Raw genomic sequence first — 17,562 nt, 5'->3', positions numbered from 1 at the left:
TAAGCCGCATAATCATTTTCAACATTAATAAGAAATGTTTCTTGAGCAATTAGAATGATTTCTGAAGGATCACGTGACACTGAACACTGGAGTAATGGCTGCTGAAAATTCATTCAGTTTTGCCATCACAGGAATAAACTAAAATAGAAAACAGTTATTTTAAATTGCAATAATAGTTACAATATTACTGTTTTATTGTATATTTGCACAAATAAATGCAGCCTTTCTGAGCATAAAAGCCTTCTTTCAAAAACATTTAAAATTTTTACCGACCACAAACTTATAGCCTATATATGATGATGATGATAATAATAATAATAATATAACATGTTTTAACTATTTTTGAGCATCTCTTACATCATTTCCAACAGCTATTATGTCTTCAGGACTCTACTTTAGTGGGCGGGGAATTGAGCGCGGTCCCGCCCATTGCAGACGTTGCGTGATGATGACAGTGGCAGGTGATTCAGCTCCTCTCGATGGATGCTGAGCGGAGGAGGCGCGCGGGAAGGAGGGGCTGCTGTGTCTTCACAAATTCTCGTATTGTAACGAGCGCAAGGGGATCAGGACGGAGCTAAACCAGAATATTCCACAGATTAAACCCCTCAATAACCCGTAATGCATCTTTTAGAGTGTATTTGTGTCCTGTCATCTTTGACAACATCGTTTTAAGGAAAAACATTGCGAATCAGACATTTTGTGTAGCGTATCTCCCGCGAGGCTCGCGAGCGCGTTTAGTTCCACAAACTGAATACAAAACAGCTTCGGGGAAAGGAAGAGATTGGCATAACAGAAGGTAAGACGTTGGCAAACCATCATGGCATGGCCCTGTATCTCCAGAGCCTGCTGTATGGCTCGGTTCTGGAACCAGCTGGACAAGGCCGACATTGCGGTGCCGTTGGTTTTCACCAAGTACTCGGACGTGTCCGAAATGCAGCATCTTCACCTGCAGCAGCCCGCGCAGAAGGTCGCCATAGAAACGCAGCCGCTTCACAACGACCACGACGCGGTGACCAAAGGACCTCCAGCCCGGGATGAGAACATCAGCGGATCTGTGATGCGCCAGGACTTTAAACACTGGAATGTTCGCCCGGAGCCCAGCTGCAAGCCCAAGAACGAGTATCATGGCCCTGAGATCCCTTTTAACAACGAGACCCAGTATCAGAAGGACTACAAAGCCTGGCCTATCCCAAAGAGGGGAGATCATCCTTGGATCCCCAAGCCCTCTCCGACCATCTCAGTGGGCAATGAGCGCATCCCTGATAGATCCAAACACACAGAGATGATGGACACTGGGGTGGAAAAGAGTCAGATTGCTGACAAGGTGCAAGAGAAGGAGATCCTGTCTAGTGGAAGGAAAAAGAGGCAAGCCAAGAAAGTGACCATGGCTTCTGAAAGCAAAGCTGACATGAAGTTGGATGGGCAGAGCGTAGGGGATGCCACCACTACAGAGGGAAAAGGGAGGGCAGCTGTGGATGCCCTCAACCGGCAGATCAAAAAAGAAGTCACCTCTGGCAGCTCCTACAGGTAGGCCCATGGCTGATTATTAATGTACAGTTGTGATTTTCCACTAAGGGCCCTCAAACTTCCAAGGAGGCCCTTGGGATGACTTAAAATGATATAAAATAAGATAAAACAAATTTTAAAATAAGTTAAAAAATCATGATATTTTTATTTGAATTCACCCCATTTACAGCTGTTTTTCTTTCTTTTTTTCTTTGAAGAACTAGAATTCCCAAGTTTTGGAAAACCTGGATATATGATGTAGTCTAATTTTAAAAATGTGATTTCTAAACCTGGAATGGTCATGTAAATGAATAAAGTCTTAGAGGGATAGTTCACCCCAAAATAAGAATTCTGTCATTAATTACTCATCTTCATGTCATTCCAGACCTGTAAGACTTTCGTTCATCTTTGGAGCACAAATGAAGATCTATTTAATGAAATCTGAGAGCTTTCTGTCCCTCTGTTGACAGCTACGCAACTGACACTTTGACGCTTCAAAAAGTTCATAAAAAGATCGTAAAACGAATCCAAATGGATCCATCGATTTAGTCCAAAAAGCTCTCGGATAAATCAAAAAGATCTTCTTTTCTGTTCCAAAGATAAACAAAGTCTTAAAAATTAGGGACGACATGAGGGTGAGTAATTAATGACAGAATTTCATTTTTGGGTGAACTAACCCTTTAAGACATGGACATTTTGATAATGAATGTAATTTTCTAATTATGCCAAGCTCCAAAATATTTTATTGGGTAGAAACTGCTGTTTGCCAGTAAAAAAAAAAAAAAAAGTCCTTTGGAATTTAATCTACATGATTTATAATAATTGTAATAATTATATAAAAGTATATATAACTATTATGTATAACTAAAATAATTTTTATATATAATTAATAATATTATTATATAATAATTATAATGGTTTATGTTATATAATAATTTTAATATATTTACATACTGTACCAAGTTACTGTAAATAAAAAAGCTTGGAAACTAGCAACGTACAGCAGAAGCACCATGGGTATCTTATCTTTACAGTGGTGTTCAAGGTTGAGAACTGCAGCTGTACAGGGATTCTGAGGCAGATTTAGGGAGGAAACTTCTGGCAAAAAGGAAAGGCAGAGCCAAACAGCATACCAACAACTGGCACATGTAGGGGTTATGTTATACCTGGCATTGAATCTATACATGAATATATGTGTGAGGGGGACCAAATCCCCTCTCAATGATACTAAATACAAAGACACTTTGGACTAGGCTATCTAAATAATACTAAATGATGTCTTATTGGACAATGTGTTAAGGGTTAGGGGATATTAAAGATAATTAGTTTAGTATAAAAGCAATAGACATCAGTACCATTGCAGAAAAAATGTTGTGGAGTGAAAAAGGTCATAAAATGGAGGTCAGCTGTGGGTTAAATCTTGCGTATGCTGTATTAACAACACCTACAGATGGCAGGACATGCAGGGGGCAGGAGAGCACTGGAACAGAAGCTGTTTTTGGAAAAGGCTTTCATTTTCTTCAGGGTTAGCTTTAGGGCAAAGCGAGGGCAGTGAGTGAATTGTAGAAATTCGAGTTGTTCCATTTGTTGTGAACGTGGTGTTAAATTGTGGGGTTTGTGGGATTCAGAGAGCACCCTAAAATAAGCTTTTGTTTCCCAGCTAGAATATAAAACTGCTTTTTCATTTGCTTTTATTTGCCTGTCTTTGTCTAAAACAGATGGAGCTGAAGTTTGTATAGTGCTGTGCTGTTCCTGGTTCTGCATGGTATTCAGTTCCCTTTCAATCATTTTTTTTTATTGCAAACAGTGAACAATAAATGTGTAAAGAAAGAAAGTTCTCAGATTTGGGATCTGGATCTCAATTCAAAAGTCTGTCATTGTCATTGTTGAGTAGTTGTGTTTAACTGACAGGTGGCAATTTGTCCATAATTCGCCCCCTCATTCATGTGCGCTTGCAAATTTCTAATTTGTGCATCTGAACAAGATTGAGCTTTTTAAATGGAAATGGAAACAATGTATATGTGTTGAATTTACTCTGCATTAAGAATATATGAATATATTAGGCTGGTTAGTTGTTGAGTGAGAATTTTAATCTAAAAAATGCCTTGTGGTGCATCAGGGCAGGCTTTTTTCTTCTTGACTAGGAGGAAAATACACAAGTCATCAGTTGAGTTTGTGTGAGTGCATGCATGAATTGTTATAGTGTGATTCTTTAAACTGAAAAGCTCAGGATTACTTTGACTTAATCTTAGTCCTGAGTTTTGCTTTTTTGCCTTGTCATGCTACAAAGCAGTGACAGGGCTTAAGATGATGAAACCGGATATATAAAAAAAATGGTCATGTTACTGTAAGAAGCCTGCAAAATAATTCTGTGGTGTTTTATTTTGAGTCAGAGAAATCACAGGTGTGCCTTGACAGGATGCAGTGGAGAAGAAGTTGCTTCCTTCATTTATCTTCTCTTTCACTCCCTGCAGATCAATATGCTTTGGTCTGCAATTTATCTCTGTACGATATATTAGTTGTGCACAAAATCTTGGAAATGCTGAGAGATTTTTGCAGTTTAAGTGTTTAGCAGTTATTTTTTATTTTTTCATTATTTTAGGGTTGGTATTTGTTTCTTATTTTTTTTATTGTTGACTTTAAAATAGCACACCATACCTCTGATACAGTGTTGTTATAAATAACTAAGACTAAGAGGTCTTTTGCATGACAAAAATGGAAAACCTTTTATGCATTTTTGCTGTTAATTTACATGACAACAGCATTTTAGAGGCCTGAAAACTTTTTTTAAGTGCACGTTTTTGAAAACAATACTGTTATTATCTCCATGTAAACTACACAAACACAAATTTGTGAAAATGGTGACTTCATGCGCATATATAGTAGCTCCGTCTCATTAGGAGGCTGCATCAAGAATGTCTTATTTAAGAAAAGTAACCATAATAAAATTGACTGTTATTCCTCGTGAAGTGTACAATACTGTAATTTCTTTCTAACTTAGCAATCTAATGGTCACTTTTCTTAAATGAGACGTATTCGGCCGACAAATGTGACCCTCGGAGGACGCAGCCTATGAAAAGAAACACAGCTATTATGTGTTCAGTCTAAAGGGATGTAGTGTTTTTTACAAAGTGACATCGCCAACTACTGGCCTGGCATTCATAATGCAGCAATTTTAGTCTATACACAAACTTTTCGAAAACGCAAAAATTTCCAATTTTAGTACAACGTTGTTGTGTAAACGTACCATAAAATTATTCAAAAATATTTTTATTAATTGAAATAAATCTGAAATGAAATAAAATATAAATATTAGATTAAAAAAAGTTTAGTATTATTAAATGAAATTTGCACATCTTCTTAAGCACGCAGAATAATGTAATGGACTTTTTTTTTTTTTTTTATAATTGCGCCTTTGAACTAAAGCTAAATAGAAATAATAAAAAAAATCACAAACAATTACTAAAATAACACTCCGCTGATCATATTTAGTATAGGGTATAAAAAAAGTATTTTAATGAATTAATAATTAATTAAATAATTAAATAAATTATTTGCCTTTCCTGTATTCCATCAGTGATTTCTTAGTCAATTAAAGTACATTTGTGCAATAAACATTGTACAGAATAATGCAGTTAATAAACATACTTTTTATGCTTTTCCTTCCTTGTGCAGTAATTGAAGGCACTGTAACCATTCAAACACTAGAATCAATAACAGAAGAAGCAGCAAAGACAGAGAGAGAGAGAGAGAGCGAGAGAGAAAAATAAGAGAGAGTTTTGCCTTACAGGGCAGTATTACACGGCTAATCTCATTGGGATTCACTTGGAGTCCAAAGTGAATGTCAGAAGAAATATGTCATGCTGGAGGAACAGCAGAAAGATAATGCACATGGTGGAGGAAACCTATTGATCTGGACCTATTTGAGAGCAAGTCTGTTGCTAGAATAAGAACTTACATTGAAAATCAAACTTAGCAATTGCACTAATTGTTTTCAGTGCTTGAGGATTAAATAGAAGGAATCAGTTTTGATTCATTCAAATACACTGTCTATGTTTGGTAGCATCAGGCACTGTGTTGACATCTGACAGGTCTAGACTGCATTAAAATAATCAGGATGTTGTTTTTGGATCCAAGTAAAAAGCAAAACAGCTTTACATGCTTCTGTTAAACACCACATTACTCCAATGTGCCAAGCCCTACCCATGATGCGCTGCTCTGGCGCCCCACCACACAATTCTCTAGTGCCAGCATATCACCATAGTGACGGCTGTTCACAAAAGCTCAATGCCTGGGGAGAAGAAGAGGCATCAACCTCACTGTATGCTCAAATATACAGATGACTTTTGATGTCAACAGTTAATTTAATGTGTGAGCTCATTTAAATAAATATTGTGATTTTCCATTAAATTAATTCTGCTAGATTAATAAGAAGATAAGTAGGTGTAAAACAACATTGTAGCACAGTGTTGATGTCATTTATCAAATGAATGATTTGACAGCTGGTACCAAGCACTGATTTACAATAAGCACACTAAGCTCATTGTTGGCAGTCCAATTGTATGTGTGTAAAACCTTCTCTCTCTGTCTTCATGTCTTTCTCATTCAGTCTCATTTTATATGTGTGTGTTGCTTTATTTATGCTGTATAAACTCTGACTCCTCCCCCTTCTTCTTTCATGTTTGTCCTGTGAGTGTTTGCTGCCTGTGGCCTTGGACTTCTATAAGCTGCCTTTGTGCTGCCTTTTCTAGCATTCTGACTGGACTTCATTTGTCTTATGTAACAACTTTCACTTCTTTCTTTTCGCTTTCTTTTCCCCTGTGTTCTCAACAGGGAGAGAAGGGAGGCCTCACATTAAATCAAAACACTAGACACAATATTATAGTCAAACTCTCAATGCATGTATCTAAAAGTTCAAAACAACATGTATGTTTAATAATAGCCAGAGTTGTTGTTGTTGTTTATTGTTTTGTTAATTGAAATAAATCTGAAATCAAATAAAATATAAATATTAGATAAAAAACGTAAGTAAGAAAGAGAAATGTTGCCTTAACTATAATTAAAATAAGCTTAAGTACTAAAACTTAAACTAAAAATTAAAATAACTGAAAATATAAAAATAAAGCTAAAAATTTTAAGAAATACTATAATAGTATATTAAGTATACTAAAATAACACTGTTAATAAAATTCTGTTGTAGAAATTACTTTTATTTTATTTTTTATTATGGGTTCACCAAGGCTCACCCCGATTGGCCTGACGGGGGCGCTACAGCGGTCAAAAGTATGAAATGGCTCATTACTCCTGAACCAAACCAGTGCAGCGAGATTCTCTGAAGTCTGATTGTCAATAGTTATTAAAAAAAAAGTTGAAATTTCAAATCACAATCCCTAAAGTCCGCCAAAACTTTCGAGGTGGGTGGATCGCTAAATCGCCATCACCTGCTTTCAAATGGAGCGGCATTCAATAGACAGAGAAGTAGTTCACTGACAAGCCACGCAATATCGCGTTTATATCGCAGATGAATCGCCATCGATAATGAACGCGATATTGCGGTTCTGTCTATTAAATGCCGCTCCATTTGAAAGCAGGTGATGGCGATTTAGCGGCAATCAGGGAACCGGCTTTACTGACGAAATGCGCGTGATAATCGCATGCGATATATCGGTCAGCCCTAATGTGGACATTGACGCATCTTGAAAAACATGTCCGCCATCAGCCACTGAATTTTGAGCGGCTATCAGGCAAGGCTATCAAACAATGCCTTTGTGTTTTTCACATGCGTAAAACATGGTGTATCGCATGATTTTTCGCGCATGCCCACGACATTCATACCACATGGTAGAACTCCTCATTCTGAGCAACTTTTCCTCTAGGATCACCGCTGTCTTTTTTTCTGCTATTAGTGCTGTTGATAGAGAGTCCCTTGTATAGTACCCAAAATATTCCTTTATAATTCATGGCATGAGACATGAGATGTGATTTTCACATCTCTTATTTTCTTGGAGGGGGTTAATAATGTTCCCCCACATGCTGTCCCATGACTTTGTTCATCAGCTTGGTGTTCACATAATAAAAGGCCTTTTCTGTTTAGAATTTTTCCTCATTCTGACTGTAAAGGAGTTTGATCCAGTAATCTTATCTAATCTTATCTCCAGTAGAACAGTCTGTGATATCAAATGTGCTCAGTTCTTTTTTAAACCTAATCTTAATATGTCAGAATGGTTGATTCTGTCTCATACAAAGAGGTATTGATTTGATTCTTGTTCATGCAAGCTAAGCAACTAATTGATCTAATGGTATGATAATGGTTCACCCTGCCTGACATTCCCATCACTTTTCTGTTCTATCAAACCTACTCAATCAGTCTGCCTCTCTGAGGTTGTAATGTTACAGAATCAAACAGAAAGAGAGAGGCGGGGTTCCCATGGTCAAAAATAAGGGCATTTTGAAATTATGTTTTCCAGGCCTGGAAAAGTAATGAAAATTAATAGAAATCTTTTAAAGTCATGTAAATGTATTTAGTGGATAATATCCAATGTTCCATACTTCTTTAGCTAAAATTTTTTTGTAACATAAGATCATTAAATCATTAAAACCAGTTCACAAATCGATCTGAAGTGATTCATTTGCGAATCATTCTATTTTTAAATGATTTTAGGTGAACAGAGTTACTCTTAGACTTCTGTTTTGTGCTGCTCTCAGTGATTTCTGTCTGTATGTGTGCATGTGTGTTTGATGTACTGCGGATAAGTTGCATGTTGGGTAATCTGCAATGCACATACCCGTGAAGTATATACCATTTGTCTTTGTCATCTCCGTGAATAAAGACTCATTACTCATCCAAAAGAAGTGCCCACTGCCTCAAGAAAATCTCTCTTCTGCTGTGATGCAGATGGAGGGAAATCTCTGCATTATGGAGGCTGTATATCAATGTAGATCTATACTGCAGTGTCTATATATAGCCTTACCAAATAATTGTTCTGTATACAGTCATTGTTGTGTCTTGTGTAAATGAGGCTTTGTTACGTCATAAGTGTTTCGAAATTTCAATTGTTCACCACTGGGGGGGCATGACTTTGGCAGTTTGATACACGCTCCGAACCACTGATTCGAAACAAAAGATTTGTAAAGCTTCGAAGCTTCATGAAGCAGTGTTTTGAAATCGCCCATCACTAGATATTGTCATAAAGTTGTTAATTTGTTTTTTGGCGCACAAAAAGTATTCTCGCCGCTTCATAACATTAATGTTGAATCACTGTAGTTTTAAATATGTGTAGAACAACATGAGGATGAGTAATTAATTTTGGGTGAACTAAACCTTTAAAGTTTTGTTTCTAATCTATGTAGATTAGATTTGAGGTAATCTACTATATGCTAGTGTACTTCTAAACTTTGACAATGTAACTTGTAGCAGATATAAGAATTTAAAATATACATTTCTGTACAGGAGAAAAAATGGATCAAAAATATCGATGACTCATCTTGGACTTGTATTGTTAATCCAATCAAATGCTCTCTAGAATGAGAATGTCCACCCCCCACCTTCTGTGGACTAGCAAGTGGCAAATCATAGTTCACGGCTGTGAAACTCAAGCCTGAAAGAAAAAAAAAATCTTTTGCCAATAAACTACTCATTTTAAGTATAATATTTCAGTGTTATACCTTTCTGGATTCACAGTGTGGTCTTGAAATTCGATATGTGTGGTATGAATCACCCACTACACTCAATTTTCCAATAATTTGTGATGTTATCTGTTTCCTAATGTTAGGAATGAGTTCAAAGCCTACACAGATGTCAAATCTGTGAAGGTCACCAGGGCCCAGTCTCAGTATAAGATTCCCGATGAGAGAACTGCTCTGGAGACTAGCTACAGCGCCACCTACAGGGGCTACCAGGGCAATCTGCAGCCTGATGACAACAAGGCCCTGGAGAGGAGGAGGATACGCACACTGTACCATGAACCTTATAGAGAGAGCAGTAAGGTAAGAGCCTGTGTGTAGAAGTTAAGAAAAACTACACAATATTCAGATTAGGGGTTGAGCACTATGGGTTACTTTCTTGTTGTTCTTGGTGCAGAAGGTTGGAAATCAATTATTGGGTTCAGTAACTTTATGTCAGCAATTTATGTGCTCAATGGCTGGAAAATAACTGAACAACAGTTTTTTTTTCTCAGCAGTACTTTTTCAAAGTAGTTTGACATAACTTTGGCCTCAGGCATTGAGTGTCTTTTCTTGGCATCGAATCAGCATCAGCGCTTTCTTTCATTATGTTGAACTGTTCTGACTTGCTTTATATTAGCATCAGAGTCAGTTCTGGCTAATTAGGATCTTTGCTAACAGTGCATGTTTTAAGGTCAGTATGTGTCCAAAACTGTATGATCAAAAGTGATTTTTTTTTAATCATAAAAATCTATGTGTGGTCTTAACAATGTGAAATCAAAATTTTAAAGGGTTAGCTCACCCAGAAATGAAAATTCTGTCATTAATTATTCACCCTATTCAAACCCGTAAGACTTTCATTCATCTTCGTAACACAAATGAAGATCTTTTTGAAGAAATCAAAATTAGAGCTTTCTATCCCTCCATAGACAGCTATGCAACTACCACTTCGACACTTCAAAGAGTTCATAAAGAGATCGTAAAAATAATCCATATGATTTGAGGGGTTTAGCCCATATTTTCTGAAGAGACGCTTTATATGATGAAGAGATTTAATTTAGGCTTTTATTCACATATAAACATTCATCAGCTCATCATTTGTGATAAACGGAAGCTCAACCATGTTTGCTTAACGTGTGAGAACCAATGAGGTTCATTCTCATGTTATGCAGCACATTTGAGCTTCAGCAAGAGGTTTGTTCTCACGTGTCAAGCAGGTTCGACTGAGCTTCTGTTTATGTTCACGATCAGTGTTTATATGTGAATAAAAACCTAAAATTAAATCTGTTCATAATATAAAGCAATTGAGTCTCCATAGAAAATTTGGACTAAACTGCTCAATTCATATGGATTAATTTTACAATCTCCTTATGAACTTTTTGAAGCGTCAAAGTGTCAGTTGTGTAGCTGTCTATTGAGGGACCGAAAGCTCTCAGATTTCATTAAAATTATCTTCATTTGCGCTCTGAAGATGAATGAAAGTCTAACAGATTTGGAACAACATGAGGGTGAGTAATTAATGACAGAATATTCGTTTTTGGGTGAACTATCCCTTTAAAATTGACTATTTTAAAGTCGGCATGAAATGAAATTTCACGATGTCTATTTTCTAAATGCATGTTATTAATATTTTTGTTAACAATTCAACCATGCATATGTTTCATTTTCAAAACATTTTTGACCTCATAATTCTTAGAATGTCATAACTCAATCTTCTGGTGAAACGACCAACTTCTCTCTGGTGACATATGATGAATTTCTCCAGTCAATCAGTCCACATAAACCCTGCCCATTTCTTACTGTTGACCAGATCTGCCTCCATCCAATCAACAACCTATGGATAAATCCAAGTCCCTCCCCTACATTTTTTTTTTCCTTTTTTTTTCACTAGTTCGTTTCACTCAGATGTACGTTACAGTACAGAAGGAAAATGGACATAGGTTCAAATGTATTAACTTTCCCTGCCTATAATATATCTTTTCGGCTAACACACCCAGGGCTAAATGGGTGGGACGATTAAAGGGTTAGTTCACCCAAAAATGAAAATTATGTAATTTATTACTTACCCTCATGTCATTCCACACCCGCAAGACCTTTGTTCATCTTCAGAACACAAATTAAGATATTTTTCTTAAAATCTGATGGCTCAGTGAGGCCTGCATTGCCAGAAAGATAATTAACACATTCTGATGCCCAGAAAGCTACTAAAGACATATTTAAAACTGTTCAAGTGACTACAGTGGTTCAACCTTAATATTATAACGCGACAAGAATACTTTTTTTCGAAACACTTATGATGTAACGAAGCCTCGTTTACTGAAATCACATGACTTTGGCGCTCTGAACCACTGATTCAAAACAAAAGCTTAAGTAAAGCTTCGAAGCTTCATGAACCAGTGTTTTGAAATCAGCCATCACTTGATATTGTTGAAAAGTCAGTATTTTGTTTTTTGGCGCACAAAAAGTATTCTCGTCGCTTTATAATATTAAGGTTGAACCACAGTAGTCACATGAACTGTTTAAAATATGTTTTTAGTACCTTTCTGGGCATCTGAAAGTGTTAATTATCTTGCTGACAATGGAGGCCTCACTGAGCCATCAGATTTTATTAAAAAATATCTTAATTTGTCTTCCAAATACAAACAAGGTCTTACAGGTATGACACAACATGAGGGTGAGTAATTAATGACATAATTTTCATTTTTGGGTGAACTAACCCTTTAATGTTAGCCAGAAATAACGTAGTCTAACATTTCCATTCAGTCCCAGTCCTGTCCTACATTATTTCCCATTGAATAACAAAATACTTTGGTGGTAAATGCACCATTTTTGTGCTTTTTCATTTCTTGTACAGGTAGAGAAAACCAGTCTTCCTCGCTCTAAACCGAAAAAGGGCACCACCACATCTGCCACACCTGGCAAACCGCTGAAGAAGTCCAAGGAGAAGCAGGCGACGTCTGTGCGCGGTTCAAAGAAGAAGAGCTCCGAGAACCAGCCGGAGAGCAGAGCGGCGCAGGGCGACAAGGAGAAAAGTAAAGAGATCAACAACAAACTGGCTGAGGCGAAAGAGTAAAAACCATTGCACTTCTTCTCTTATTTAATCTCTTCCTGAAAGGGTGAAAGCTGAACGAAGGCTGCAAAATTATTTAATAAGAGGTTCTCATTCCTTTACTGTTCTATCCATTGCTTCCCCTTCTCTCTTTCTCTGTCTCTCTCTCTCTCTCTATCTCTCTGATGCACCTCGTTTTATTCTATACTGTGTATTTCCAATACCCGCCACCTCTCTCTCTGTCTTACTCTCTCTTTCTTTCTCTATGAGAGATCAGTGGGCTGTTTTTACAACATTTGCAGGGTTGGAATTTGATTTTTTTCTTCCATTTTGCCTCGTAATCTCGCCAGTAATATCAAAGCGTTTGCATTTACTATAGCTCCACCCACTCTCCTCATCTCCACGACGAGGTTTCCATGGCAACCACTCTACTGGTTGGCTAGTGGATGCTCTTATCTTGCATGGAGCCATTGGCTAGACGCACAGTATGTTTTACTTCCCATCAGATGCACAGACTGGTGGTTTTCATTTATCAAGGGTTTTACAATCAAGCTGATTTGTATCCGCTAAACCTTTTGAAATTATGTTTATATAAATTAGGCAACATATAAAAGCCATATCTCAGTCAAAAAATCTTTGATAAATGTGCATCTTTGATTTTAAAACGATATTGATCTATTTCCTGCTTGCCTTGCCTGTTTTATGTAGTCAAACACCCTAAAGCTCCCAAGTGATGTCAAATCACTTTGATCCTTTGATTATTTTAACTATTTTATTTGTTTTCTTGCTCATTTTTTAGAACCATTCCATCATGAAATTGTTGTTGAATCATAACAGGAACAGAATATCTCCAAATAGCTTAAAGGGAATATCAGTATCTTCAAAAAGGCATCTGTCAAGGTCATATTAAAATTAGGCCTTGTTTTGGACCACTTTGTTGCCAACAACAAACTGGATTACTGTAACATGGTATTGCTTTATGAGATGTACTGTAAATTTGTCTTTGGATAGAATAGGATGTCCACTGTGATTTTATGTGCAAAACAAAACTGTAGAAAATCTAAGATAAACTAAAACATGTTTTTGTATTGTTTGGTTTTGAGGTTTTAGTGGGCTTATATTCCATTATGCACCATGAAAAATGTAAGGACCACAACCCTTAACACTATCCTCCAACGGTTTCTCTTTCTCACACTTCATCACACTTCCCATCCCCCTTAAGGGAGCCCCCGAGGTAGACAGATGGGGGATCCCAAAAGTAAAGGGAACTCAAAAGGTCAATAGATTAGCCAGCTTTAAAATCAAAGCCCCTTTTTTGTGAATGCAGATTCAACATATTAATTATTAATGACTTTTCCCAGAGTTTCTCCTGCTTTGTTTGCTCCTGCATCCCTCCTGTTGTTCAATGACTGACATGACCTGTATTCTCAACTAATTGTTCTGTTTATTATCACGTGTCCCTTGATGTATTGGTAAGTCGAATGCAGTCTGTTCGGAATGCTGTTCGTTTACTCTCGACTGCATGATCATTGTCATATTTCTTTATGTATGTTTGTTTGTTTTATTCAAACGTTGGCCCCAAAAAGGCCTTTTCCCAAGATGCACATGTATAAGAGGAAATTTCATGCAAACTTAAAGGGAAGAAATTCTGTCATCATTTACTCTGGACAAAAATATTTACATCACAGAAGAACAAACACTTTGTAAGATTGGAATGACACGAGGATGAGTATATAATGACAGAATTGTCATTTTTGGGTGAACTCTCCCTTTAAATTTTAATGCTGATTCATTCAGAGATGATTTTGTGGTGGCAGTAAAACCTTTTTATATTTATAATCTGATCAGGCCTGATGTTACAGCACATAATCATGGCTTTCATTTTCCTTGCATGTGACATGACAGTGACGTAGATTCATGTCAGTTTGTGATGGAAGAACTAAAGATGTTGTAGATCATGGGACTGAATGACATTCATTTTGGTATCTTAATGTCTTTATTTGCTGGCATTATGGAAGTGCATTTTGTAAGATCATGCTTTGCATAGTTGTTTTGTTTTTATCATGGACCTCCCCTCTGCAAATCCTCTCTCTGTCTCTGGTTTCATCCGTTGAGGTCTTCTCCATTTTCAGTATGTCAAGTATGTGATCTCATTGTCCTGTTTGCCCTATCAGTGCACAGTAAGTCTGTGAACTATTGCCAGATTGATGAAATTTACTTGAAGCCTGTATAAATAAAACCAATCAAATGCTCTCTATAATCTAAAGCGTCCCGCCCCCTACATTATAAATAGACGCTGAAGCCGCGGCTAAAATCGGTCACTTGTTTACACGTTAACTAATTTCTAAATGGTGAATGGCACATAGTGCACTATATAGGGGTTAGGGAACGTTTAAGACCGTTTAAATATGCTTTCCATGTAGCCGAATGAAGTTTGGTTTCACGTTAGTGTCGTGCGAGCAGCCACAGTACACCCGGTCTGAGACACGATATCACAGAGCGGGTCACATGCACGAGTCAGCACAGACGTAACGGACACATTTGCATTCTTCACAGAATGCTATATTTTAAAGCGATATAGAGGAGATTGGGGGATAAATGGTTAGAGATTAGAAAGAAACTGAGGTTTTACCAAGCTCAATAGCTCTGGCTGAGCTGTGATATAAATTAAACGCTTTCGGTTATTTCAAAAAAGGAGAGGAGCTGTTCGATATGTCCCGTCCTGTCTTCCTCTTTTAGTGGAAATTACGTCAGCACATTTCCGGTTTCCGAAGCACTTAAGTGGGCCTTTAAAAAATGCTTTTTGACTGTTTGCAAATACAGTCATCTAGATTGGTCAATTACATAGGCAAAGACAAAAGATAGAAGCTGAATTCAGAATAGTATACTAATCATACTATTTTTATAAGAGTAATTATCTTTATATGACAGGAATAGTAAGGGTAGTATGCTATTCCAAATTCAGCTAGGATCTTTTTATCTTTTGCGGTGTGTGGCGCTATCAGTAATGCACAACAAAGTGGTGGTATTCTTCTTAAAGTCACCATGAAATCAAAATGGACAATTCTTACTTTGTTATGGAATATTGCCGTATTTATTATAACATGCACAATAATTTTTTTTTAAATTCATGTGACCTTATAATCTTTAATCAAAACTTCCCCTCCCTCCTGCAGCGTCATCTCATCTCTTCTCTTCTCTGATGACGTTTTTACTGGCATGAAGACAGGACAACCTGTCAATCACATGAGATCACAGCAATAGCAAACAACAACCATCCAAACAGTTCCCGATGGACAAACTCAAGTCCCGCCCTACATTTGTTCTTGTTCGAGATGCTGTTTTACTCGGATATACGTCAAAGAAGAAAAGACTATCACAACTTCCATTTCATGCCGACTATAATAAACAAGCTTGACAAGTGACGCAGTGGTTCTGTTACATCTCATTGATAATGAACTGTGAACTCACAGTTGCCACATACCATGTAAAATAAAGGCAGTTGAAATGTATTAAAACTGTTTACCATTATTTATGAAAATATTACATATTATAAGGCATTATTAAAACCTGAAATATATTATATACAGGCTTCAAATCCAGTCAATTGATGTGGAAATTAACACAAAGTTCCAGAATTTAATAAATGAAAGTATTCATTTCTTCAGTCTGGCTATAGCATACAGCCTCATGTAGCCCATTCTCTTCAGTGCTGTGCTCTGAAGCTGACTACGCCACAGGGTGAGGGCCTTTTCTTGTATTTTGCAGCCTTTGGTGACTCAATTACTGTGCTAATATAATGTGGGAATTAAGGGATGGTATCCTGGGGAGACAGAGGAGGAAAAGCTAGCGGGGTTGTACATGTCCAGTGAGTGTGTGCGTGTGTGTGTGTGTGTGTGCTTAGCACAGGTGCTATCTATAGTCCATGCATCCTGAAAAAGGAGAGAGAAAAAAAAAACAATGTTATATGAAAGGGCCTCAGATTTAACTGTGATGATGTGAATTGTGATTTCTCTCTTGCTTGCTCATATTTATTGAAATTAATAAATGCAAACGCAGAAACAGAGGTGTCGTGGTTCATTTTGTTGAGATGTGGGAGGGTTTGGGGACACGATGGTAGGTGCATCTGTATCATTTCTCCTCTGTCCTTCTGTCTGTCTCTCTGTCGCTGTCATAGATGTCGAATCCACATGGAAGAGAACTATTCTGATGTTTATGGTTTATGTTTGGTTTTTCGACTCTCATATTTTATGTGTCAGGCTCTGGAATAGGTACTGGCATCTTTATGGTTGTGCATATTGCTGTCAGCTGAGAGTTGAGAAATATATGTTTGCATCTTGAGTGAATCTGATATATTGCAGCTTTCAGTGTCTCATATGTGCAAAGTAGTAAAAGATGCAGTCTCCTATTCCAGGACCAAGTATCATAGATGTACGTAAAAATGAGAAACGATTGATATCCCATCCTGAATAGACTGAAATAGTCCTTGAAAGATCAGTATGTGTCAGTCTATAATGATTGGCTTTAATGATGTGATTTATTGATTGATTGATTGAAGTCTGGTTGATTCTATATAATGATATTGTGCTTTGGGAGTTAAAGGAATAGATCACCCTAAAACAAAAATTATGTTATCATTTACTCACCCTTGTGTCATTCCAAACCTGTATGACTTTCTTTCTTCTGTTGAATACAAAAGTTTGACATATAGAGAAACGCTTCAAAATTTGAAAACCACACCCACCAGGGGTAAAAACAATCCAACCCTCTCCATTGAATTTGTATTAGGTGAAGCTGCCTCATTGTCATTTCTGACTTTTAACAAAAAACAGAACAATGTCTAAAAGGTGCTATGTGACAAAGGTGTACAGCAAACAAGCTAAAAAAAAACAACAACTGTTGACCCCCACCCCACCCCAAATTGGATACAGGCAATTGAGACAGAGCGCAATGTGTCATATTACTCCGAGAACTACACCCATTGGAGGGGAATGTAATCGGCGACAGGAAATATAATATTTAAAACTGATATTTGGAAATTTGACTTACCAGTGACAAAATGTTTATTGCACACGCACGCATACTGAGGCATACTGAGTGTCAGGATCCCACAGTTTACCCATGCTTCACATCTCATTGCCTGTATCCATTTTTGTCTCCTTAAAGGTGCCATTGAACGTTTTTTTACAAGATGTAATAAGTCTAAGGTGTCCCCCTGAATGTGTCTGTTAAGTTTCAGGTCAAAATACCCCATTGATTTTTTTTTTTTATTAATTTTTTTAACTGCCTATTTTGGGGCATCATTAAATATGAACCGATTCAGGCTGCGGCCCCTTTAAATTGCG

General features: G+C 37.1%; 1 protein-coding gene across 1 annotated transcript; it reads left to right on the top strand.

The window, feature by feature from the left end:
* The first annotated feature begins 498 nt into the window (after positions 1-498).
* On the top strand, positions 499-16,135 carry map6a (microtubule-associated protein 6a). The gene is made up of 4 exons (XM_067399240.1): positions 499-1,527; positions 9,279-9,492; positions 12,023-12,237; positions 15,394-16,135. The coding sequence occupies exons 1-4, from the start codon at positions 818-820 to the stop codon at positions 15,479-15,481; spliced, it is 1,227 nt and encodes a 408-aa protein (XP_067255341.1). The 5' UTR covers positions 499-817; the 3' UTR covers positions 15,482-16,135.
* The last annotated feature ends 1,427 nt before the right edge of the window (positions 16,136-17,562 follow it).

This window comes from Chanodichthys erythropterus, chromosome 10 (genome assembly GCF_024489055.1).
Source record: "Chanodichthys erythropterus isolate Z2021 chromosome 10, ASM2448905v1, whole genome shotgun sequence".
Taxonomy (NCBI): Eukaryota; Metazoa; Chordata; class Actinopteri; order Cypriniformes; family Xenocyprididae; genus Chanodichthys; species Chanodichthys erythropterus.
This window is presented reverse-complemented; position numbering and strand designations above follow the sequence as displayed.

Bases quoted from the DNA above. Each gene is read 5' to 3' on its own strand.
- map6a (XM_067399240.1), top strand. From the start codon at position 818: ATGGCATGGCCCTGTATCTCCAGAGCCTGCTGTATGGCTCGGTTCTGG. The intron at 1,528-9,278 runs GTAGGCCCATGG...TCCTAATGTTAG, and splicing joins ACCTCTGGCAGCTCCTACAG to GAATGAGTTCAAAGCCTACA. The intron at 9,493-12,022 runs GTAAGAGCCTGT...TTTCTTGTACAG, and splicing joins CTTATAGAGAGAGCAGTAAG to GTAGAGAAAACCAGTCTTCC.